At 43.1% G+C, this 24,224-nt stretch overlaps 3 protein-coding genes across 4 annotated transcripts in view; 2 read left to right on the top strand and 1 right to left on the bottom strand.

Annotated features, from left to right (window-relative positions):
* The window catches only part of PSME4 (proteasome activator subunit 4), a 55,983-nt gene extending 46,411 nt beyond the window's left edge, over nucleotides 1-9,572 (top strand). For both annotated transcript variants that reach the window (XM_015856744.2, XM_015856743.2), the window contains 10 exons: nucleotides 325-416; nucleotides 797-928; nucleotides 1,477-1,685; nucleotides 1,982-2,067; nucleotides 2,990-3,118; nucleotides 3,390-3,545; nucleotides 6,915-7,077; nucleotides 7,942-8,075; nucleotides 8,779-8,913; nucleotides 9,549-9,572. In XM_015856744.2, coding sequence (XP_015712230.1) covers nucleotides 325-416; nucleotides 797-928; nucleotides 1,477-1,685; nucleotides 1,982-2,067; nucleotides 2,990-3,118; nucleotides 3,390-3,545; nucleotides 6,915-7,077; nucleotides 7,942-8,075; nucleotides 8,779-8,913 — 1,236 coding nt within the window. In that variant the 3' untranslated portion in view covers nucleotides 9,549-9,572. The remainder of the gene's footprint in view (nucleotides 1-324; nucleotides 417-796; nucleotides 929-1,476; nucleotides 1,686-1,981; nucleotides 2,068-2,989; nucleotides 3,119-3,389; nucleotides 3,546-6,914; nucleotides 7,078-7,941; nucleotides 8,076-8,778; nucleotides 8,914-9,548) is intronic.
* A 4,683-nt stretch (nucleotides 9,573-14,255) lies between these two features.
* GPR75 (G protein-coupled receptor 75) lies at nucleotides 14,256-17,502 on the top strand. The gene has a single exon (XM_015856749.2). The coding sequence runs from the start codon at nucleotides 14,344-14,346 to the stop codon at nucleotides 15,952-15,954; it is 1,611 nt and encodes a 536-aa protein (XP_015712235.1). The 5' UTR covers nucleotides 14,256-14,343; the 3' UTR covers nucleotides 15,955-17,502.
* LOC107310784 (toll-like receptor 2) lies at nucleotides 16,834-22,315 on the bottom strand. The gene is made up of 2 exons (XM_015856750.2): nucleotides 22,109-22,315; nucleotides 16,834-21,681 (listed from the first exon to the last, which is right to left on the bottom strand). Exons 1-2 carry the CDS (start codon nucleotides 22,171-22,173, stop codon nucleotides 19,074-19,076), a joined length of 2,673 nt encoding a protein of 890 aa, XP_015712236.1. The 5' UTR covers nucleotides 22,174-22,315; the 3' UTR covers nucleotides 16,834-19,073.
* Nucleotides 22,316-24,224: the final 1,909 nt, after the last annotated feature.

Genomic DNA, 24,224 nt, shown 5'->3' with positions numbered 1-24,224 from the left:
ATCAGGATGATCAGGTTTTACAGATATGTAAATAAGAGTTTCGTAATAGTGATGTGTGGGTATATTTTATCAGCTACAACTGATCAAGCTGTAAATATGATATGAAAGTAACATCCATTGAAGAACTTACTTTTGTGCATAGTTTCGCTGTACTTTCTTTATATTGGGTTTTATTGTGGAAAAAGTATTTAACCTTTGCACTTTCTTAAAAAAAAAAAGCCAAAGGTGTGAATAAAATCTCTGTGAAAACTTAACTTGCTTATGCAATATTTACATAAAAACCCCTAATGTGCTTCACATTTCTGATACCTGCTTAATTTTCAGGAGAGCAGAGATCCCAGGAAGCTGCACTGGTTATTTGAATTGCTGTTGGAATCTCCATTGAGCGGTGAAGGAGGATCATTTGTCGATGCATGGTAAAATTAATTGTAACTATTTTGTGGCTGAATAAGGGGAATAAAAGGATGGATGAAATGCACTGAGACTGTATTGTGGCAGCTGGCTTGTAGAGGCATGAAGCAAAACTGTTCCTTTTCAGTTAGCTTTCCCAACACAATGGCAGTTTATTCATCAATTTTCATGCCCTTAAATCTAGTTAATAGAATGTGAAGTTTTGGAACTGACATAACAGCACTACTATTCTTCCATTCTGTGATGTTAACCCGTCTATGCACGCAGCCCACACAAAGACACTTCTGTGCTTTGACACACTCAACACTGAGAACAAGATTTTGGGGTGGCAAAAGGAGGGAGGAATAGTTTGGTATGACTGTGAATGTCTTGTTCTGATTTCTAGCCGACTTTATGTGCTACAAGGTGGCCTTGCACAGCAGGAATGGCGAGTACCAGAGCTGCTGCACAGACTGTTAAAGTACTTGGAACCGAAACTCACCCAGGTTTACAAAAATGTCCGAGAGAGAATAGGAAGGTCAGTGTTAGCTTCTGCAGTTTGTTTTACCTTTTTCTTTTCATAATGTTTTTGTAACTGAGCGTCTTAATAGCTATGCTAAAGTGGTGACTGTTCTCTTTGTGTGCATGAGTTCTGCTAGATAGAGATGATGTTATTCTTAGCAAACTTGCTTCAGAAACTTAAGATGAATCTTCTGTTTTTACTTCATGTATGTTAGTATGGCCTGTTAATTTTATGTATGAGATTTCTAAAGCTCTTAGGAACAGGTTAACTTTTCCCAAGACCTAGTAAGACATAATTATACAGGGAATTCTTTAAAGAGTACATTAATGGCTTAAGAGGTTCTTGCAGATGTTTTTACTGGAAGGGAGGATTGCAGTTCAGTGACTGTTTAGACCTGCTTGTTTCAGTTATCTGCAAAGAGGGTATTTGGAGAATGCTTGTTTTTAAATGTGCTTTTGATGTTCAGTACTTACTAGTTCAGTAAACGTATATAAGAAAACTTCTAGCTATATTCTTTGAACCACAGTCATGCCAACTATATGTTGTTTCTTTGCCTTTCTCAGTGTTTTGACCTACATATTCATGATAGATGTTTCCTTGCCAAATACTGCTGCAACTAAGTCTCCTCGTGTCCATGAATTTACTACTCGAATACTTGAAAATCTTAAACCCTTAATGGAAGCAGATGAAGAAATTCAGAATCATGTTATGGAGGAGAATGGAGTTGGAGAGCAAGACGAGCGAACTCAGGGCATTAAACTCTTGAAAACAAGTGAGTTATTTAATGAGGTTAACAAATGGAGGTATATTAGGACACGATGATTGAGAACTGCAGGTCATATAGCTGCTGTACAGAATTTCAGTTCATAGATCTGTACTGTAACAAGACAATAATGTCTGAGGCTTAAATGTCAATCTTAGAGATTCAAACCTAACTGCTAGCACAGATGCAGTGTAATATACAACAGTCTCCTGTGCTACTATAGCAAAGAACTTTGTGTTTTATTTATTGTCAGATTATTTTTGTCATTTGCCTTGTTCAGTGATGATTTCTCTTTTCAAAAACAGTTCTGAAGTGGTTAATGGCAAGTGCAGGACGGTCCTTCTCCACAGCTGTCACAGAGCAGCTCCAGCTTTTACCCTTATTTTTCAAGGTATCTGTTTTAATTGCTACTGTATATTAGTCGTGTTTGATGGAAGAAGTGATGCCATATGTAAACCGAAGTTATAAGGGCATTCTTATTTAAGAAAACCAATAATGACAACAGGAAACATGCATACTAATGAGGCCCAAACGTTTTCTTATGCTAATGTACACTTAAAGTTGGTAATCTAGTCTACTTCCTTGACTTCCTTGATCCTTGAGGCTTCCTCAAGGTGTAATGACTTAAAGGTGAATGGTCCCCTGTGTTTATTACTTGGTGGTGAAAAAGTGTGTTAAATTCATGAATGAGTGCATGTTATTTCTGTCCTAATCTTTATCTCTGAAGTTTCTTCTTTTGTTCCATGATTGAACAAATCTATCTAGGTGGTAGCACCTCTAATCCTTGTATTATTTAATGAAGTTGTGGAATTTGGTGCCACATCTATGAAGTAATGCATATTTGCATGCTGAAAAGCATGTTTTGCCTTAAATAAGCATTAACTAAGTATCCAGCAGTGATATAAATTGCCACAAAAAAATGTTTATTCATGCAAAGGTGAACTTGAAATAACTATCAATTTTTTACCTACATCTAAAACAATACATGAATTGGATTTCACACTGGAAGAATTGCTGCGGTTAACTAAAGCCTTAAAAAACACCCACTTAATCATCAAGAACTTCAGAGCAGCCTGACAGTTTAGATCAATAATACGTGGTGCAATAGAGAAATGTTTAACTCTTGAGATGAACAAAGATGTCAGTTTGACTTCCAAGAGGTTATTGTTGAGAAAATAGATCAGATTTTTTCCTAGTTTACTGTTCCCTTGTGAGATTAAACTTTTCTTGCTTTTTCTCAGGAGTTTGCTCTTAGCAGTGCTTAATTACCAATGTTAGTTTTTCCGTCCCTCCCCTTTGATCTTGTTCTACAGATTGCACCAGTGGAAAATGACAATAGCTACGATGAACTCAAAAGAGATGCAAAGATGTGTTTATCATTAATGTCTCAGGGTTTGCTGTATCCTCAGCAAGTGCCTTTGGTACTTCAGGTGCTAAAACAAGTGAGTCTGATGAAATCAATTCAAAGCTTCACGTCATCTGATGCATTTCATGGTGGCTTTTTTGTTGTTGTTTTCTTTGTTTATTATTATAAACTGTTGTTTAAACAATTGCATGATTTGGGAATTAAGTGTGAAAAAAGGTTATCTGAAAAACAGATTTTACTTTATTTGTGACTTTGCCCAGAAGGTTTTAAAATATTTTTAGCTTTTCATATGTTATTTACTTTTCTTCACATTCTTATTTTGTAATATTATTTATTTTTCCTTGTAGACAGCAAGAAGCAATTCTTGGCATGCTCGGTATACCATATTAACCTACCTCCAGACCATGGTGTTCTACAATCTCTTCATCTTTCTCAACAATGAAGAAGCAGTCAATGACATTAGATGGCTGGTTATAAAACTCCTGGAAGATGAGCAACTTGAAGTAAGTCACATCTCTGCTCAGCTGTTTGGCTTCACATGACTGGTTTCTTCACTTGGTCAAGTTTTATGAACCAAAACTACCAGGTGTAAGTTAATACAGAAGGTATTTCTAGCTCAGCGTTCTTTCTGTTTTGAAAATACATATAGCTGTATAGAATTTCTGTCATACTCTGTTTTTCTTTAAATTTTCCATTTCAGAAAAACAGCTGTTTAAAGCGATGAAAATTTCAGTTGTTTATACTTTTGAAAAGGAATTGAGTATTACTTTTAGTTTGGAGTACAGCTGAAACGGTGATGCTCTCATCCTACTTTAAATACTAGCATGAGTGTTGGTAGGAACTTCATTTTCAACAAGGTGAAATACCTTCCTGTTTGAAAACTCTATAAACCACTGTTTGTTACTGTATAGGTCTTTAGTTGTATTAGCTAATTAATGGCAAACATTCAATTTACATCCCACTCACTAAACAATTATTTCTGTGTTTGCAATTATTGTGTTTTCCTTAGTTTTGGAAAAGTTGCATGCGTAACAAAGCAATCTAATATATTCTGTTAACAGCTCTTATATTATAGTAACTTGGAAGTATATGAACTAATATTTATGGCTGAAGATGGCTGACATAAAAAGAGCAGCACTTACATTATTCACTCAGTCATGCCAGTATTGATCTTGAGATGATCTCTCATGTCGTTGGTGTCACTGTTTGTTCTACTGGAAGCAAAACCTGGCAATCGTGGCCATGTTGTTGCCTGCGAGTCAGAACACTTTATAATCTCATGTAGTTTTGAAAAATACCTTTTAATCTCCTTAATGCGCCACATTTCAGCTTTTAAGTGTACAAAACTATTGCTGTGTGCTACAGAGGTGCAAATCAAAGGCTTCACCTATGTTCATAAGCGCTCGTAATCACATTGCTACTGTGGAAGTTTGAATGTTTCTCTGAAGAAAAGAGTCTTGTTCATTTCTGAAAATAATTGACAAGATGAAGTATTTTGTAAAGTAATTCCTATGTTTATTGAGAATTATCTGATGTTGGGTTTTGAACATGAGTATCATTTCAGTAGAGCCCCTGGCTTTAGCTGGTGTTGTGTATCTTTACCCTGTTTTTTGTCAGTAAATATGATTGCAGAAGATAGTGGAGAGTGGCAGGGACCACGTGGATTACATTCCATGCAGACTGTACAATGTGACTATTTGAATGCAGGTTCCATGCATCCAGCTGCAATCATAGACCTCCAGGATGCTGTATTGTGGGAAAGTTGTTGTCTTTGAAGTAACTTAAGACAGTTATACTTGTGTAGAAGTATAAACACTGCTAAATATTGTGTCCAATGTTCATATCACCATAACATAATCATCGTGTCATCATGATTTTCAGTTGTATGTACTCAGTCAGAAGTAAAGGAAAAGTGAAAGTGGCTGGATTCTGTGATTCTATGATTCTATTCAACTGGAAGTTGTTTCAGGGGACAACCAAGTTTATATGGAAGCATCTTTCTTATAGTTTAGAATTTGCTCTAGGAATCTATGTGGATAGGTGTTTGTTTCTGCTTTTATAAATCAACGTATGGAATACATAGAATGCATATGGCTTGGTAAGCACTTTTGACACTGCAATATTACAGTAACTGGAATATTCCCATGTGTAAGTTGCCTTCTGCACGTGCTGCACTTAAGTTTTGCTTGTGCTGTTGAGTGATGTTTGTTGTGTTCTGTTACCTCTTGTTCTGATGTTGTCATGAGTTTGTTGATGTTGGTCAGTCAGTTCTGAGCAACTACCAAAACAATACTCTCCTGCTACTCCTTTGTAGCTTTTACATTTGGTGAATCATCACACGAGTATGATGGTCTATAAATTATTTGGATGATGTGATTCATGATTAGCTTTTTAATACCATTTTTAAAGCTTTGCTTCTAGGTGCTTCTCACAACAAAGCATTCATTTTATTTAGATTATTAGTTTAGAAATGAAAATGGTTCTAATACGGCAAGTAATGATGTAAATGAATACAGTTCACTTGAGAGCTTGTTCACTTTACAGCCTGGCTTCTGCCTATTTTGGGTCTTGCATTGGCACTTCATGCTTCATTTAAGAGCCTAGTTCTTAAGAGACTCGCAGATTGCTGCTAAACAATACTGGCAGACTTTCCGTTCATATTTCCATGTGCTGTTAACAAAGGAAATCATGGTTGAATAATATGTCGTGGAAATTTAAATGGAATGAAGTCTCAAGAGCTTATTGTTAACTTGCTGTGTTTAATTATTGTAGCACTTGCAGCTACACTTACTGCTTTGTGGAGGTTCAGAACACTGTGTTCAAGGATGTAATTTGTTATAATCTGCTGCACTGGATTCAGAGCATTGGTAGATGTTTGTACTTCAGACAGACAAATGTTCTGTGTACAGTTCCTTGTAACAGTATGTACTTAGCAGTACATGAGGCAGCAGCTATCAGTATTTCAGCAAGTCCACTTTCAAGTTGCTAAATGTTAGAAGGATTTTGTCAGCCTGCAGTCATTTAAAGTGGAAGGAGTTTGAAGAAATGCAATGGTCTTGTAGCTGAAAAATGTTATGCTTTGGTCAGATTGGAGTAAATGAGGCGAACTGGTAATACTGACTTCTTGAAAGTGGGTGATTGAGTTGTCTGTGCTTGTAATCCAATAGCGGTGTTAGAGGGAGTTAAAAAGCAGATCTGTATTTTGAATGGATTGGCCAACAATTGAAAATTACATTAGGTTTGGTTCCTTTGGGTTTCAGTTTTACAGGAATATTTGTCCAAGCAATTGTTCCATCTTTATTCCAGTAATAAAACAAAAGCCAAAAGAACTGGTACCCAGTAAGCAGTGCTGGAACACTGAAGAACTGAATTGTCAACTCTGTACCACTGCAGTTTAGTAGTTGTTGATACTTAACCTAGTGCCTGTAAATTCTCAAAGAATCCTTAGGGCTGATTCTGTTCTACTCAGGACATTCTGTAAACACACACTTTGTGCCTTCTGTTATGTGGGATGGTTTGTCTTGTTTTCAAAGTATTTTCAGACTGCCTAAGGTTAACCTGTCTGTAACAGGCATTTTTTGACAATAAAGTTGAATTACATTGTGTGCTCAAGTAGTAGGTCACGTTCTGACAGATGTAAGAGGTAGTTCTGTATTGCAACAGTTATATTCATTAATTTTCTAAAGAGCTTTATAGCTAAATAGTAGTATACGATCTATGAGACAACAGGATAAAAATGATAAGACATTCCCTGGTGGAAGACTGGTAACTTGGCCTACCTGGCTGTGCTTGAAACTGTGGTAGCAATAAACCATGTGTCTTGCTGCTCATGATTGCTTAGTAATTGTGGTGTGTGCTGTGTCTGGTTGTAGGTGAGAGAAATGGCTGCTACCACACTAAGTGGTCTTCTACAGTGCAATTTTCTCACTATGGATGGTCCCATGCAGACCCACTTTGAACAGCTGTGCAAGATGAGGTTACCAAAAAAACGGAAGCGAAACCTGGGTTCAGTTGTGGATACGATTCCTTCTGGAGGTAAGAAAATGGCTACACAGACTAAAGCTGTGCATTTTGAGAGCAGGTTAAGAGTAAGTACATAACTCATGCTACCCTTAAGGGTTTATTCTGCAAGTGCTCCAAATGGAATTGGATTATCCTATGGTGTTAAGTATTTAGAAATTAAACACAGACCTAGAGAAACAAGGTGGTTGTCTGTGCTAATGTTTGTCATTTCTAAGCATCTGTAACCCATAATAAGCAATGACTTGTCCCTTCTATACCTGGTTCTACCATTTCTATGCGTAGTATAGTGCAGTCCTGATCCTTTTGAGGTGCTTCAGGAGTTTGATCTACTGCTACAAAAAAAAAAAAAAAAAAAAAAAAAACCACTACATATTCCTAGGTTAAATTAATCCACTGCTTCTCCCCAGATTAAGACTTGAGCTTGCTCCATTGCCCACATGTAGTACTCCATGTAGTTAAGATGATGAGGGGTAGCTGTTTCCTCAGTAAAGAAAATTCCGTAGCTTTTAGAGCATAATTTCACACCCCACCCAACTGAAGTTCTCTTTCTTATTGTGTCCTTTATTAGGGACTTTGCTTTCTGGCCAAGTGTTTAGAGTCTCTGGTCACATTCTGTTAACTCAGAAGGACCGTGTTTCCAGGTCATTGAGTAGTTCTGTTGCTGGAGAGAATGTTCTTTAAACACAGGAACAGGGAAAAGTGGAGACCCCATAGACTTGTGTGGATTTGAGTACATGACTTGTAAAATGATTTGGTTTCCTGCAGAGGTCTTTATACTGTTGCAGTGCTGGTGGTAGCTTTCTGTTTTGGTTTGTCCGTGTCTCTGAGCAATGTCTTTAATAACATTAAATGTAAATGAATGTTCTGTGGTTACAGACTTGGTGAAGCGCCATGCTGGTGTGCTGGGACTCAGTGCATGTATTTTGTCAAGTCCATATGACGTACCCACCTGGATGCCACAGCTCTTAATGGACCTCAGCGCCCATCTTAACGATCCTCAGCCTATTGAGGTAAAAATCCTTAATAGTGTAGCACTTCTGAAATACATTTGACTCATTTTTAGTTCTCCTTTCCCTTACAAAAAAAAAACAAACAAAAAACACTTTGTTACAACAAGACTTTATAAGCAGCTGAAGAAATGAGTTTTTAATTAATTAGTTACTGGTTTTACTCTGTATATTTGATTTTCTTGACTTTTTGTATGTTAACCATGAGCCTTAGTGCTGAAAAATTCCTTAACTTTAACCAAACTTGCTATGATGTGTTTTCTTGAATCAAGAGACTGAACTATTTGGACTTTAAGTAATTTAATAATAATCTTAAACTATTAGCGGAAGATATTCCTTTTCTGATCTTTTCTCTATGCACACTCTGCATTAGGCTCTTCTACTCTTTCTCATGTTTTGAAATGAACCATTTCTCTGAGGGAAAAGGGAAAGAAAGAAGCATTTCACTTCAAGTGAATCTCTTATTTCACATCTAAAACTGAATGTCAAAGAATCCATTTCATAAGCATGTTAGAGTTGTGATGCTGGTCATAGGCTATAACTGGAGCTGGGAAAAAAAAGAAATATTGAGTTGCTGAGGCTCATTCTTGTTTCTGTGGCTCCTGGAACACTTCTCTGTTCAGCAGATAATTTTTTGTTATTTTTAAAACTAGTTTTGCTTAAATCTGTCACTGGTACCAATGGGTACTGATTGGTTATTATGCAGATGACTGTGAAAAAAACACTCTCAAATTTCCGGAGGACCCACCACGACAACTGGCAGGAGCATAAACAGCAGTTCACAGATGACCAGCTACTAGTGCTTACTGACCTCTTGGTTTCACCGTGCTATTATGCATAGGTAGGTAAGATTGCTTCTGTCAACCTATACAAAATCTGCTCTATCTTTCCAGTCTAGCGTATTGTAGGAAGTAAACCTTAAACCATGGGGAAAACTCTCTTGCCAGATAACAGCCCCTTTTCCCCTCCAGTGATCTGTTCAGCATTGGATTTTTGAGGGATAATTCCTGTTGTCCGTTTTTTTTCTTGTGTCCCCGTCCTAGCCTAGCGTTCAGATAGGACATGCATACTTGTCTTGAGTATGGATGTTCCCTCTCACCATTTTTTACCAGTTGCTTTACCTTTTAAATGCCTGGTAGTTTATCACTAGAGCAAAGTGCCTGCTGCTTTGTGCTGATGGCTCTGAGGACCTGAGCGTGTCACCCAGCTCATCATCTGGGTCTTGTGATGGGGAACAGCTGCTACCAAGCTGTTCCCTTTTACACAGAGGGAGCTTTGCTACTGGGTCTCTTCACACAGACATGTCCAGGAAGAGTGAATCTGTTTCTAGGCTTCCTCTTTAAGCTGTAGGGTTCTGAGCTCTCCTGTATTGTGATGTCTTGTGATAGTATTTAGAGATAAATGAAGATTTTGGTTTCGCTTTATTCTGTGGTGATAGCATGAAGCAGTAATTGTTTGGAATTATTTTTATTTCAGATTTCTCCTGGAAAAAAAAAAAAATGGAAAAAAATAGAAGCCTTCCTGCAAAATAAAGGAAACTCAAAGAAATTGGAAAAACAGTTGTTGAAAGCTTTGTGTTCAAAATCGTGATGCCTAATCAAAACCACTTTTAAATACAAATGTAAGGGCCTGGTTGTATTCAAGAGAATTTCACCTCCCCAAGGAGTAGCTGCGGGAGTCCCTGAGTCTCCCTGTAACCACGCTCACAGATCCTGATTATGAGTTAATTGCCATTGGCTGCGTTACATATCACTCTTGTTTCTGCTTCATTGCACACAGTGACTTCCACGGCACATTTCTTGCCCTCTCTTTCTGACCCTTCTTCCCAGCTGTTTCCTGACATCAGAGATAAGCAGAACCAGAGAGTGCTGCAAATCAGAATATTCTCAGTGAAGCTCTCCAGTTCTATTGTGATGCATCTTGTAATCTAGTCAGCATAAAAGACCAGGACCCTTTTCTTTCTCAGAGTTTATTTTTCGCTACTCGGATTTGTGTGCCCACCAGGTGAAGGGCTCTGCATCATTCAATCCACCTCAGGACAGGATTGCCTTTTTCTATCTTGTTGACATGTAAATAGCTGGTCTTGTCTGTGCAGTATAGATGATGGCAAGACAAACGGGGAAGTGAAAGCTCTTACTGCCTGGCCAGGTCTTCATAGATAGCTTGTCCACGTGTGGAATAAAAATCCATGATTATCTGCATATTTTTAAGGATTGAAAGACTCTGGGTGTTTCTGCATAACTATGGTATGAAGCTGAGGACTGTGAAGCAATGGTTGAATTTACAGATTGAGTTGTATGCACAGCGTGAAAAGGCACTGAATGGCTGACTGTGTTTAACAGCGTGTGCTCATAAAGGTTGTCGCTGTTTGAGCAAGCATACCTCGCTCACAGATTGTGGAAGCTCTGTTTTTGGTTGTTTTTTTTTTGCCTGCAGCTTTGTTCAGAGACTATCTATTGGCTATTTAACAACATGTTTAATATGTGTTACATAGTTGTAAAAGACTGTATAAATTGTAGAGGCATTGCATTGACAGAACATTGTACAGTTTGCAACCTTTTACATAATACCATTGTGAGATTAATTTGTAAAGATTCATACTTAGATGTTAATAATGTAGTAGTTCTGGCTTTTGTATCAAATCAAATGCCATTATTAGTTTTCTAAATTATTTTCTTTAACAGATTATCTCTTCTTGTCTAAGAGGCAGAGGATTTGTTTCAGTTTTCTTGTATCTCATTATTACCGTCTCATTCAGATTTTAATGACCATTTGTGGCCATCTCTAAATGCTGACATCACATGTTCTGATGTGATAAGCTCATAGGATGTGAGGTACATTGAAATAAGCTGGTGTGTTTCAATTTCATGCAGCCCTACAGGAGCACTGGTACATTTGGGTGACGTACCTGCCGAGTGTGTGACTCAATGCAAACTTCAAAGCACAGCGGTGCTCCTGGTGCAGTATTTAAATGAGTGTCAGCACACGGATGTAACCACTGTATAGAGTAGTGCCAAAACTATTATTTCAATTGTGTACGTAGTTTATGACCCAATAAATGGATTGTTTGTAACATCTGCACGCGTGTGTGTGTGTGTTTCTACAGTGGAAATCTCTTATTCTGAGTCCGTATCTTCAAGTCGTTTATTGTGATTTTTGAGCTTTGTGCACGAGACCTTATGTTTATTGTGGAACTTAGCAGTGAGTTATGGCAGCATTAAGGATTAAAGATCTCATTACTGGGAAAATAGCTTTTGTATTTTTACATAAAAACACCCTGTTCCTGGTGAGACTTCATAAACAAAACAGCACTTGAAGTTGGAGAAGTGACTTTGATGTGGAAGAAGTAAAAGTAATGGAACTCTTTTGCTGCTAAGGATGATGTTTAAAACGTGTGTTGGCTGATGAACTAACGAGCTAAACTGTGTATTGAACATGATATCTGATATGGCACACTGTGATTTGTAATCCTTTTGTGTTGAGATATGCACCCTAGTAGCCTTTTTACTTCTTTACTGGGCTGCCGGGAGTCCAATCCCTGTTACACAGGGATGAGTTCCCCCATCTGTTTTTCTGTTAAGCACTCCCATCCACCCATCCATACTCTCCACTCAGTCTTGCATTTTCTTTCAAAGCTTCAGCACTCCTGGAATCCCGCGGCAGAGACCCAAATTGCTTCTACTACCATGCTGAGGAAAACCCAATAGCCTGGTAAGATGAAAGGGGGGGGTGGGTAGAAGAAGTTGCTCCATAGAATGGTTTGCTGACCACTGTCCTTGCAAGATATTAGCATAAATGAGTCTATAATCCACAATAGGGTTAGTCTTACATTCTCACTGGCACTGTGCCTGTCCATTCCCCATCTCAAAATAGAACCACTAAGGTTGTAGAAGACCTCTAAAGTAATTGTTCCAACTATCATATAGTTTCTGTTCTGTCACATTGCAGAGGCTTTGTGAATTGGGTCCCCAGTATGGAGAAGGAAGTTAACCTAAACCTGACCTTAAACTTTTACGTTCTCCACAGGATGGAGATAACCATGCTCCGGGAAAGAGGTTTAGTGGGGGTTACCCCAATATGGCACTTTGGGCACTAGGGCAGTGGTAAATTCAGTCTGCTGCAAAGAAGTGAGGGTTTGATTGCAGGGGAAAATTGAACTGTGTGGAAGATGCAGATTACTGTTGTTTATGGCAGTGTGCACAAATAACATGCAAGCTGCAGTTGGTTTGCACTGTTGTTTGCTTCTCTCTCCCAGTCAACAGATGCATCTGAGCTATTAAAAGGTATTTAGGATGAAAATGAGTTGATGTGAAAGGTTGTTACCCTCTCCCTAGAAAGGAGAATAACTTACTAAAGGAGTCTTGAGTCTGGAGATCTCTCAGCACAGAATAAGGCTCAGGCGGTTGCCTGCATAGATTGCTAGCAAAATCATCTGTGATTCCTGTGATTAGAGCACAGCGCGAAGGGCAGCCTGTTTGAAAGGGGCTGTGCAGTGTTTTGTGTTCCCGTGGGATCTTTCTGCCTCAGTTCATCCCATTGCTGAGTGAAAGCTTGTGTTCCAATGACCTCTTGTGGCTGCTGCCTCCTGCAGCCTTTGTGGGCACTCAGCTGAGCTCACACCACTGACCACAGAATTTCACTCCTTTAAACTATGTGGACTTGCAAAAAACCAAAACCAACTCAACTCATTAGGCATTTTACAGCCTTATTTCTATGTGTATTCCTATCAGCTGCTTCCACCTGCTGATCTAGTTACTAAAGGAAACCAAGCAGTTCATCCAAGTTAAAGCCGTCACCACCTAATGTACCACTGTGAGTTATTCAGCCTTTCCTGTCTCTTTAAAGGGCTCCTAATGTAGGTATTAGGTGAAGCTGAGGTAGAAGTTCCTACACCATGAGTTCCTACACCATGTCTTGCTTCCACCCACACGCATTACCTGCTCTGAAAGGATGTGGATATCGTGTGCACATTAGTTTCACTTACACAGAACAATCATCTCAGTTTCCCCGGCATTAATCACTTTGGAGTAATTGAAGCTTACATGCCTTAATCACACAGTTCAACACTCTGGTGTTTGTGAATTGAAAACCTCAAGGAGGGATGTTCTGGCTCGTCTGTGGCAGACCCCATGCTGGTTGTGGGTTCACCCACCCAAAATACAAGCAAGAGTAAAAATAGAAGCGGTGGCTAAGCTGGAAGGCTTGAAACCATGCCCGTGATGTTCTGCATCTGGGCCATTGTCCAATCTTATGTGCAGCCCTTTTAAGACCATAAATGCACAGTGCCCTGAGCAAGGTGCCCGGGTTGCAGCCCACACCTGTGGCTGCTGCTGTTCTCATGGCAGACTGCGGCAGCACATCGGGACTGTGCCAGCTGGGGGTTATGCTTGGCATGCAGGGCTCGTCAGCACGGCGGCTGCTGTGACTCACGGGTTTACTGAAAGAAATTGCTTTTAGTTTTAGAAGGAAATGCGTTGAAAAAATAAACTACTTTCAGGTGTCAATGGAATGCTCTTGTCGCTGTCTTGAGGCTTCCATAAAGCGCTGCTGTGCTTCTGCAGGATGGATGGGGGTAGAGGCAGGAGATTAAGATGATAGACTCACTTATGTATGTGCCTGTATATGTTGGAAGTGAACAGTGCAGGACAAGTGCCAACGCGTAAGGCAGTTCTGCATCTACTGTGTTTCATCTGCTCGGTTCGCACGTAAAACGCTGCTGAGGGGCAGCAGATCTGCTGCCTGTAGCGCTGATGCTCAGCAGCTCAGGGCTGGGCCTGTGCTGTGCTCTGTCATCAGGGAGGGAGCTGCTCGCTCGGGTCTGGGCAGGGAATGGTTGCAAGGACCCTTAAAGGCCGGCTGGTCGCATTGCCTCGCAGCCCGCAGAGCGGCGGCAGGGCGGTGTGGCCGAGGATGGCAGCGAGGAGGACGGCAGCGAGCACGATGGGGCCGAGGCCCCGCTGTCCGCCTCCCCGTTGCCGTGCCGCCCTGTCAGGCTGAGGGCAGCGGCCGGAGCCCCGCGCGGGGCCGTGCGTGTGCGCGGCGCCCCGCAGGCAGCCGCCGGTCCGGCCGCAGGGAGCGAGGCGGGAGGCAGCTCCGAGCGGCCGCCACCGGCGGGGAAGGGGCCGGGCCGGCGCCATGGCGGGGCGGGCGGCGCCATGTCGGGGGCAGCCCTGAGGGAGCGGCGGCATCAGCGCGGCCGCGCGCGCCGTGCGGGGCGGTGGGATTGAGGCCCCGCCATGGAGCCGCCGCGGCCGCGCTGAGGCGGCGGGCGATGAACGCGACGGGGCGGCTGCCGGCGGGGGGCGAGGAGGAGCCCCCCTCTGCCGAGCTGCTGCCGCTGGGCGGGAACGGCAGCGCCGCCGCCGGGCTGCGGGAGGGCACCCACACGGCCACCGTGGCGGCCTGCGCCTCGCTGCTGGCCCTCGTCTTCTGCCTGGGCTCCTACGGCAACCTCATCGTCTTCTTGTCCTTCTTCGACCCGGCCCTCAGGAAATTCAGGACCAACTTCGACTTCATGATCCTCAACCTCTCCTTCTGCGACCTCTTCATCTGCGGGGTGGCCGCCCCCATGTTCGCCTTCGTGCTGTTCTTCGATTGGGCCCGCGGCGTGCCGGGCGCCTTCTGCTTCACCTTCCACCTCACCAGCTCCGGCTTCATCATCATGTCGCTGAAGACGGTGGCGGTGATTGCGCTGCACCGCCTGCGCATGGTGCTGGGGAAGCAGCCGCACCGCGCCGCGCCATTCCCCTGCACGCTGCTGCTCACCCTGCTGCTCTGGGCCACCAGCTTCACCCTGGCCACCATGGCCACCTTGAGGACCCACGGCTCCCGCCTCTGCCTGCCCATGTCCAGCTTTGCGCGTGGGGACGGTAAGGTCATCCTCTACCTCTACGTCACCGACTTCATCTGCTGCGTGGCCGTGGTGTCCGTCTCGTACGTCATGATTGCCCAGGCCCTGCGGAGGAATGCCCAGGTGAGGAAGTGCCCGCCTGTGGTGGCCGTGGGCGCCTCCAGACCGCAACCCTTTGTGGTGCCGCCAGCTGCCGGTGCTGGGCAGAGCGCCTTGCCCGCCTTGTACAGGAACCAGGGCTCCGGCAAGCCGCAGCACGGCCAGGCTCACGGCTACACCACACATCTGGGCCAGCCACCAGCTGCTGGCCGGCTGCAGCTCGTGTCAGCTGTCAACCTATCCGCAGCCAAAGACTCCAGGGCGGTGGTGACGTGTGTTGTCATCGTGCTTTCTGTCCTGGTGTGCTGCCTGCCGCTGGGCATCTCTTTGGTGCAGGACGTGCTGTCCAGCAGCGGTGGCTTTGTGCTCTATCAGTTTGAACTGTGTGGATTTACTCTCATTTTTTTCAAATCTGGATTAAACCCTTTTATATATTCCCGCAACAGCGCCGGACTTCGGAGACGAGCCCTGTGGTGCCTGCAGTACCTGTCCCTTGTCTTTTTCTGCTGCAAGCAGAAGACGAGGCTTCGAGCCATGGGCAAAGGCAGCCTGGAGGTCAACAGGAACAAGTCGTCCCACCATGAGACCAATTCAGCATACGTGTTGTCTCCTAAGCCTCAGAAAAAGTTTGTGGACCAGGCCTGTGGTCCTAGTCATTCCAAGGAGAGCGTGCTGAGTCCCAAGGCGTCCTACGGGCATCAGCACTATGGACAGAGCAGCTCAACCCCCATGAACACTCGAATCGAGCCCTATTACAGCATCTACAACAGCAGCCCTTCCCAGGAAGCCAGCACCCCAAATAGCTTACAGCCAGTGAACTCAACTTTTGGATTTACCAAATCCTACATTGCCATGCACTACCACACCACCACCGACTTGGTGCGAGACTACGACAGCGCTTCGACCAAGCCGATACCGCTACCCTCAGTGTAACCATGGGACAGCAGATCTGATCTAGCTCGTTTAGGGGATGCCCATCTTTGTTTGAGTTCATGACTGATCTAAACTCAGTGGCATTGCTGTACTGCTGCCAACTTAAAAAAAAGAAATACCACTAGTGTTGATATTTGGCTACATGAATTTGAAGTGAATTCTAGAATATCACTTCTGTGGCTTTTTCTTGAATTTCTGTATCAAGTCAGAAAGGGCAACGTTTTAGGCTTGTGTTTCAAATTGTTACTCAATGACCTTTCTGTTGCTATTAAAAAAGGTGTTAGCTACATGATTAAGTAAGGCAAGTTAAGTAAGTTAAGTTATGTAAGGCAAGATATCTGGGAGAAGAACCTGAGGCTGTGCCAGGAGTGTTGTCTGTTGAAGTGCATACTTGCCGTATTTTCAGGAAGGAAGAGTTGGGAGGATGCTTGGTCATGCTTTAATGGTTCAAATTTCCATTTGCTGAAGGTGGCAAGGATCAGTGGTGTTCTGTTGCAGCAAGTGTCAGTAGCACTGAAATCTCTGTGAATTTCAGCTTCCTGGAGCAGGAGGGTTTGACAGACGGTGATGTATTGCCGCCGGGAGGGGACTGGTGAGAAGAGTTGTGGTGCCACAATGAACCTCTGAAGTATACGTATTGATTTCCACTGTTCATTTGTTGTAAGGATTGGTGCCATTGTATATCCCAAAATAATGTATTGAGCCAAGTGTTTTTCATCTGATAGAAATAACTGCCCAGTACAAAATATAGGTTTTATTTGAGGATAGGGCTGAATATCACAATATTACAGTATTGCCACATGTTAATAATGCAGTCACCTCTGGAATATTCTACTTTGTACCAGTGTTGGTGGTTGCTCTTTGTCAGTGGCTTTATTTAAGGGTGGGAAGTGGGAGAGATTGGCCAAGACATTCCTGACAGCTATGAACAGCTGTTAGAACAAGAGTAACAAGTTGTTGGAGGAGCTGGGCCACTATGAGGCTTTGATCTCATCCTGCAAAGAGCAATGTCGATTCGATTTAAAGTTTAATATGTCTACCTACACTCTTTATCTAGTGGTTGACACTGTGAGCAAACAACAGAAGTATTTCTTATAAACCCACCCGCTTGTGTCGTGCAGTGTGTTGTGGGGCGTCCATAGGAGCTGGAACCATCTGCAGGCATTTCAATTCCTGACAATCACTGCTTCAAGCGGATGGATCTTTTCCAAGCAAGCAGTTGCCTCTCGGCTGCTGTTGGCTTCAGTAGAGCTGTAGTACCTCCAGAGTGACCGTGCCAGGGGCTTCTGGTGCCTGTGGTAGAAGGATGACACCCCTATAACAGAATGGTCACGATGGGAAGGTGGTTTGTTTCTTCATTCACCTCACTGCTGTGTGTGAGTCGTTGTTGGTTTGGGCTATTTGTTAACCAAACTGTTTTCAAGATTTTCCTGGAAGGCTCTTACTTTATGAACACTGTTCTTTGTTTAGCACTCTGTATTTTAATTAACTTTGAATCATTCGATATGGCTTTATTGCAATAAAATGAATGCAGACAACTTTCTAATACTGATGTAAAATTGAAAGTGTTTCAGTAAGCCTGTTCCCTCTGCCCAGACGTGGTTCTTACTGACATGATTACAAAAGATATTTAAAAGCTGCGTGGTTTGCTTTTTTTCTCTCTTTGCATTTCTCTTAATTTGGAGGTAAAAATACATGGGGTTTGGACCAATCTCATACTGCAGAGCGTAGGGCAGGGCCTGGGATGGACCTTGTGGGAGTTCAAGATGTGTGCTAAGACTGGTTTGGACATGAGGCATGAAACATGAGGTTTTTGAGTTTGCTGTATGTGTGCATTTGCTTTGGGTCTCCTGAGCTTTGTCACATGACAGGAGATTAAACCCTTCTGGCCTAATTCACAGAAGTAGTTCACAAAAGTAATTTGCACTGAATGTTTGTGCGGGAGTAAAGAGGAGAGGATATAGATTTGGGATAGGAGGAGGTTTTATTTCCTTTATGTGAAATGTAATTAAGGCAAAGGAAAGTGAGTCCCTTTAAAGCACCCTGTAATACTCTCCTGCTTAACCCCATGTGCCCATTGTGCTCCTAAAGCAACCAATGTGTTCATGTGTTTATAGTGTCTGACAGGCAAGTGTAACAACTTCATTCAAACAATATCTGATTTAAGTTTTAGATTCTATTTAATAACTGTCTTTTTGGAGGAGGTTTATGGATGTAGTAAATAGAAGAGTGATTGCATTTTGAAAATACATAGCCACAATTTCTTTCAAGCACAAATTAAACTGAAGTAATCAGCTGTATGACAAAAACGACTTCCTTTAGTATATTCCTTTGGTATATCTAGTCTTTTTCTTTCCTTTAGCCCACTTGGACTATCAGAACCAGCCAGGTGGTTTGTGTTTGCTCATCTTACAAACGAATCCAGGTTGTGCTACACTAAATGATCGGTTCTCAGCTGATACTTATTTACTGCCAGGACCTGCTTTTCTCGCTTGAATGTGGAATGTGTCAGATCAGCTGATAATCCTTTTATTTTTTCATGTAATATAAGTAAGTAGCTTTATGTGATGATGGTGACTAGGCGGAAGTAGCACCGAAATGATTTGAAAATGGATTAGGCTGATCGTGTCAGGTGAAATTTCCTTAAACATCATTATACAGAATTTTCTTGCCCGTTCTTCAGAGGTTTGTGGTAGCAGCATTTAGATAAATCACCAATTATTTAACAGCACAGGCTGGCACACTCAGCTGGCTTGTTCTTGGTCATCTGGTTGTAATGGTAGTCTAGTGCGTTCTATTTGAAGCTGTCCTAGACTTAAGAATCTGAAGCGCATTGTATTTGAATCACATTGCTCTCCATTATTTCTGCAGTAATCTCCCAGAGATAGTTAGGATCTGCAGTATGACTCAAGCTGTTCTTCCTTTCAGGTGACAACCACAACATTTTAAGAAATGCTAGTAATGACTGAAGAAAATCAAGCACCCAGAAATGAAAGGCTGTTTACCAGTGCTCTCAGCCCTCTGGATAACAACACAGCAGGCTCTGCAGAAGGTAATCATGGAAACACACTTATTTGACTGCTGGCTTTCCAGGCACAGTCTGTGTAAGTCCTTGTCTCTCATTCCATCTCAATGATATCCTCACTGGGCTCGTTTTCTGCTCTCACCAGTGGTTCGTTGGTTGTTTTTAGGACAGCTGCCAGCTGATGCCAGAACATCTTCTGTTTGTGTTCTTCGGGGCTCCACTTTAAGTAGGTTTTTCTTTTCAGCAGCTTCCTGAGTTTGCTGAACTTCTGAGGCACGCTGTTGGGCGGGAGGTCTTCCAGCACTATCATAATGAGGGAATCCTGATTTTCATCCAGGACCCGGTGTTCAGCAAAATACAGTTCATACTGACACCAGCAGCTATTTACAAAACTGGGAGAGAGAACAAAAAGGACTTTATGGCTGTTCTCTATGCAGTAAAAGATGTTACCGAGTACAGGATGCCCCGGTTTGAAGTCTCTCTCATGATAACATATCTTGAATCCATCAGTTTCCAGTTTTTTCAGTAGATTCTCTTTTGTCCACTCTGCATCGTGCTCACTGTATGAAATGAAGGCATCGAAGGGCTTGTTTTCTGGCCTCTTCTTGTACTGCTTCCTCTTTGCCATACACCAGTACCAGCCCATTCTCACATACCACAGTCCATCAAAGCGCCAACATAAGCCTGTTAGCACCAGGACAACCAGGACGGCCACACAAGCTGTAATGGCCATCTGAATGCCCAGGGAGCAGTGCAGAAGTGTGAGATTACTGCCCTTCACCAGCGAGCCTCGTCTGTCTGGTGGAAAGCTGCACCTGAGATCATCTTTGCCATTTATCTGCAAATGTGGGTTATGGATATAGACGTTCACAAACCAGTATAAGTCACAGTTACAAAAGAAATGTTTACCTTGAACAGTCAGAACACTCAACCTTGTTAACTGTCCAAAAGTATCCTGCACTATGGTAGTGATGGCATTGTCGCTAATGTCCAGCTCCTCCAGAGAAGCTGGGAGGGAGCCGCGCTGAAGGAAGGAGATCTTATTCCCCGATAAATTAAAATGCTTCAGCATCAGGAGAGATTGCCCAAAGTGGTCAGGGAGTTCTGAGATCAGATTGTGACTACAGTCCAGGTTAGTGAGAGCAGAAAGTTGGCTGGAAGGTTCCAGTCTGGTGATGAGGTTTCCAGAGACGTTAAGCGATTCGAGGTTCTCCAGGGCTCTGGTTAATGACAGCACCTTCAGCTTATTTTTACTAATATCACATGTCCTTAAAGTCAACGGGAGGTATTCGGGATGCATGTCTGTAATTTTATTGTTTTGAACATTAAATACAGTTAAGTTGGAGAGAGATTTAAACCCAGGGGGTATTATCTTAATATCGCTGTTACTGATGTCGAGGTGCTGCAGAGAAAGAGGTAAGTCAGGAAGCATGGAAATCCGATTGCTGCTGAGATCCAGAAATAGTAGGTCTTGCATTCTGTTGGCAAACCATTCTGGAAGTTCTACAATGGAGCAGTTGGACACTTTCAGGTGTTTTACTCTCTCTGGAAGGCTCTCGATGGGTGTCCCAGCCTGGTTTCTGACAAAGGAAATGGCGCTGATGCGTACAGTTCCAGGGAGAGGCCTTGGCGTTGCACTGGAGCTTTCTGGACGCACAGTATATATGAGCTGGTTTCCTTGAACATACATGCGTTCTAATTTAGATAACTTCTTAGCAAAATTTGCTGGTATTGTACTGATGTTTGTGAAGGACAGATCGATGACCGTGATAGTCGGCGGGAGGCACATTGTTTCCAGGCTGTTTATGGGATTGTTGCTGATATTTAAAAATGAAAAGTTGCTGAATGGGAAGTGGCAGATTGCTTCAACGTCTATGTTGTTAATCGTTATTTTGTTGTTGCTGGCATCAACGGACTGTATATCTTTCATTGGCAAAAACAGGATGAACAGAGATAGAAGATCCATTTCCAGGTCGCTGTGACTAATGTTAAACTCCAGAACAGCACCCAGCTGAGCTTGGCAGAGGTCTGCATCCAGTTTTGCTGTCAGCTCTTCATTAGACAGTTTGGTCCCTGACAGGTCAAGTAACCCATTGGTCGGTGCCGCACACAAGTCGGGTCTCAGCGTGGCTTCTGGAGGGGAAGTTGTATTTTCCTCTGATCTTCTTCGTCTGAGCCCTGGCCTAACATTTCCAGGATCGGATGGATCTTCCAAATGTGGCAGCAGTTTAGCTGGTGCAGAAGGCTCAAGAGCAGCCTCAGCTGGTTTTTGAAATAACATATAGATCTGTGAAGGCTCTGAAGCTCCGCTGCTCAGTTTGAGTTTCAGGCGAGCTGCAAGACCAGATACCAGAAGATTCTTATCATTAAATGATAAATCCACAGAAACAAGACTGAGCAGGTTCTCAAATGCGCCAGGTTCAATGTCCTTAATGTGATTGTAGGAAAGGTCCAGAACTTCTAGGACATCAAAACCTTCAAAGTCTCTTTGGGTTATTTTTTCAATTGCATTATGGGAGAAGTTGAGAGCTCTTGCTGTTTTGGGAGCTCGTGCTTCTGATACAGAAGAGAGGTTTAAGTAAGAGTAGTTATAAAATGGGAAGGAAGACACTGGAGATGTTCTCTGAATTAGGAATCCATTTGCTTTACTGAATAAGAAAGAAATGAAGTAGAAATAAAGACTTCCAATAAGGATCCTCATCCTATAGAAAAGAAGTGTAAAATCCATCATTATAATATGCTCTACATTGCAAAAATGAGTATCCTTTAAATATGTTAAAGTATCCTACTTTACTGGCAAGTACATACGTCGCTTTATTAGTTGCATCTGAATCCCTTCTCCTCTACACAAAAACATGTCCTGCTTTATTACTGTGTTCGAGAGGCAATATTAGAAGAGGTGTTAGAAGGACCTGAAGTAGCGCACCATACATTTCAGATCACTGTAGTGAGTCTCAGTGTTTGCTGATGGAAAATACCCTTTCCCCAGGCAGGTTGTAAGCCGTCATTGCAGCAACAGCTTCCCGTTGTGCAATCTGAACTGTGCTTTCCTAAATGCTGTTTGCAGGTCTTGTGCTTCTCATCCTGGCTCACAACTGAATTTACCACTGAACATTGATTTAATCTTACCTGTAGGAAGAAGAAAAAGAAAAAACTGGCTCCAAAGATGGAATTGGTGGGTTTGGATGTGGCATTCTGCACCAGGAGAGGTCACTGCCTGCCTACACACTTATTTCTGAAGACTTCTCTGAGCCTGGTAACATCACTGCTCGGCTCCTTTCCTGCCCCACATCTTTCCTGGGAGTTTGCTCACATTGGATCGTGCACTTCCATGTCTTCTATTTGTTATGTGGAAATGTGCACCATCAGTAGAGTGATCGAGCCTGATCATAGCCCCTTTTAGCCACCATCACAGCCACCAGACCAGGATCCTCACATTTAAGAAGAAAGCACAGGGAAAGCACAGCCCTTCCAGGTATGTCCTCAACCTTGAACCAGCCCCAACACCAGAACCAGGACCAGCCCACCAAGCATCCCACACCAATAAGCCACCCCTGTAGTGTCAAAGCCTTACAGCACCTAGAGATGAGAGGCAGTTAATGCCTACCTCGTGTTTGCAGTGCCCACTCTCCCTGCAGCCTCTGGAGATGCCCAGCCCCGCTGCTGCTTTTGTAGTGCTGGCAGCAGGGCGGGACAGGCTGGGGGGTGTGTGCAGCAGGGTTTTCCTTCTCACAGCAAGAAACCTTCTTGCCAATGGGAGCCAATTGCTCAGGGGGAAATGGGAGTTGCTTGATTTAAGGCTTGGGAGGCACTCTAGACCTCTGGGATTTTGGCTGCTGTTTTGCAGTTATGGTAAAGAAAGGAAGGAGAACCAACGGTTAGTGGAGGATACTTGGCAGTGGATGTCCCACTGCACTGTTTTCAGCCTTCCTGGAGGGGGAAGAAAAACCAAGTGACTTACATTTGAAAGTGGGAGAGCCGGTCACGCTGCTGCTGGAAGGCTGAGCAGGAAAAGGAGATTTTCTCTGTGTCTGTAGTGCTGCCTTGAAAGATGTGCTGTTTGCTTACAGCTCGCTCAGGTCAGGATGTTGGTGCGTGGGGAGTCAACAGATTGCACAAGGCACTGAATGCTGTTTCTTCTAAAAAAAACCTGAAGATGTTTCCACTGTTTTGTAACCATCAGTGACTAGAAATCCTTGTGATAGCTCCGAGGCTCTCCTGTCCGGTCCTGAGGGACTGGAAAACCCCAGGGTTGTTTGTGTCCCCTTTCTAATCAGACTTTCCTGCCCAGCCAGGTTGTGGGAATTGCCCTGAAGCTGTGCCTTGCCCAGACAGATCCCACCCTGCTTTAGGAGGAGACACGAAATCAAGAGCATGTTGGACATGTCAGGTTGAACTGGAGGTGACCTGCTGTAGGTAGCCACATCTCCCTGGTGAGCCTGCCTTCCCCAACCACAACACAGCCACTCACTTCTCAGAACTCACTCTGCAGCCCCCTCTTTTGTGAAGTGGACCTGCTGTGTTCCAGCATAGGATTGCTTGGGGGATCGTGGTGGAACTGCAATGCACAAGAAAGCCCCGTGTGAGTAAAGGGGCAAAATGCAAGCGTGGCCAAGGGCAGAACTGAGGCAGATGTGGAGGGTCCAAATGGCAGTGTTGTAATGGTAATGGTAAAATAACACCCCATACTGCTTCCAAGCCTGATTATCTTACTTTGCCCTTGAGGTAGGTGAAATTTTGTAGGGGTTGTTTTGCCTCACACATTGAGCCGCTGCATCCTTTCAGCTCTATCTAGCTGTGCTGTTGTCTTACATAAATAACCTCTCTGATTCTTGCTTCAGGTGATTGGTGAGTTTTAATGGCAGTTAGGAATTAGCTCTAGAAGGAATCCTTATTGTCTGAAGTGTCAGTCTCTTTGAGCAGAGGTGGAACAACACTCGTCTTATGACTCTTACTTTCTACAGGAAATTCCTATTCCATTTCCTGATGTCTGTTTAGCAGGTCCCAGCAGGAAGAGTGACTCTAGCCACATAGGGTTGGGTGTTGTAGGACTCCACCAGTTTCTGGCTGATAAGTGAGTTCTAAGCATTCCTATACTGATAAACTGGGAGAGGGGAATGCCATTAGGTGCTCATTGCTGATAATCTTTTTTTGTGTGTAGATGAATCTGGTGTTCTGGGGCATAAAACTGTTCATTCTTTGAGCTCTTCTCATTGAAATAAACACCTTCAGTAGGCGGCATATT

The sequence above is a fragment of the Coturnix japonica genome, chromosome 3 (genome assembly GCF_001577835.2).
Source record: "Coturnix japonica isolate 7356 chromosome 3, Coturnix japonica 2.1, whole genome shotgun sequence".
NCBI classification, from domain to species: Eukaryota; Metazoa; Chordata; class Aves; order Galliformes; family Phasianidae; genus Coturnix; species Coturnix japonica.
This window is presented reverse-complemented; position numbering and strand designations above follow the sequence as displayed.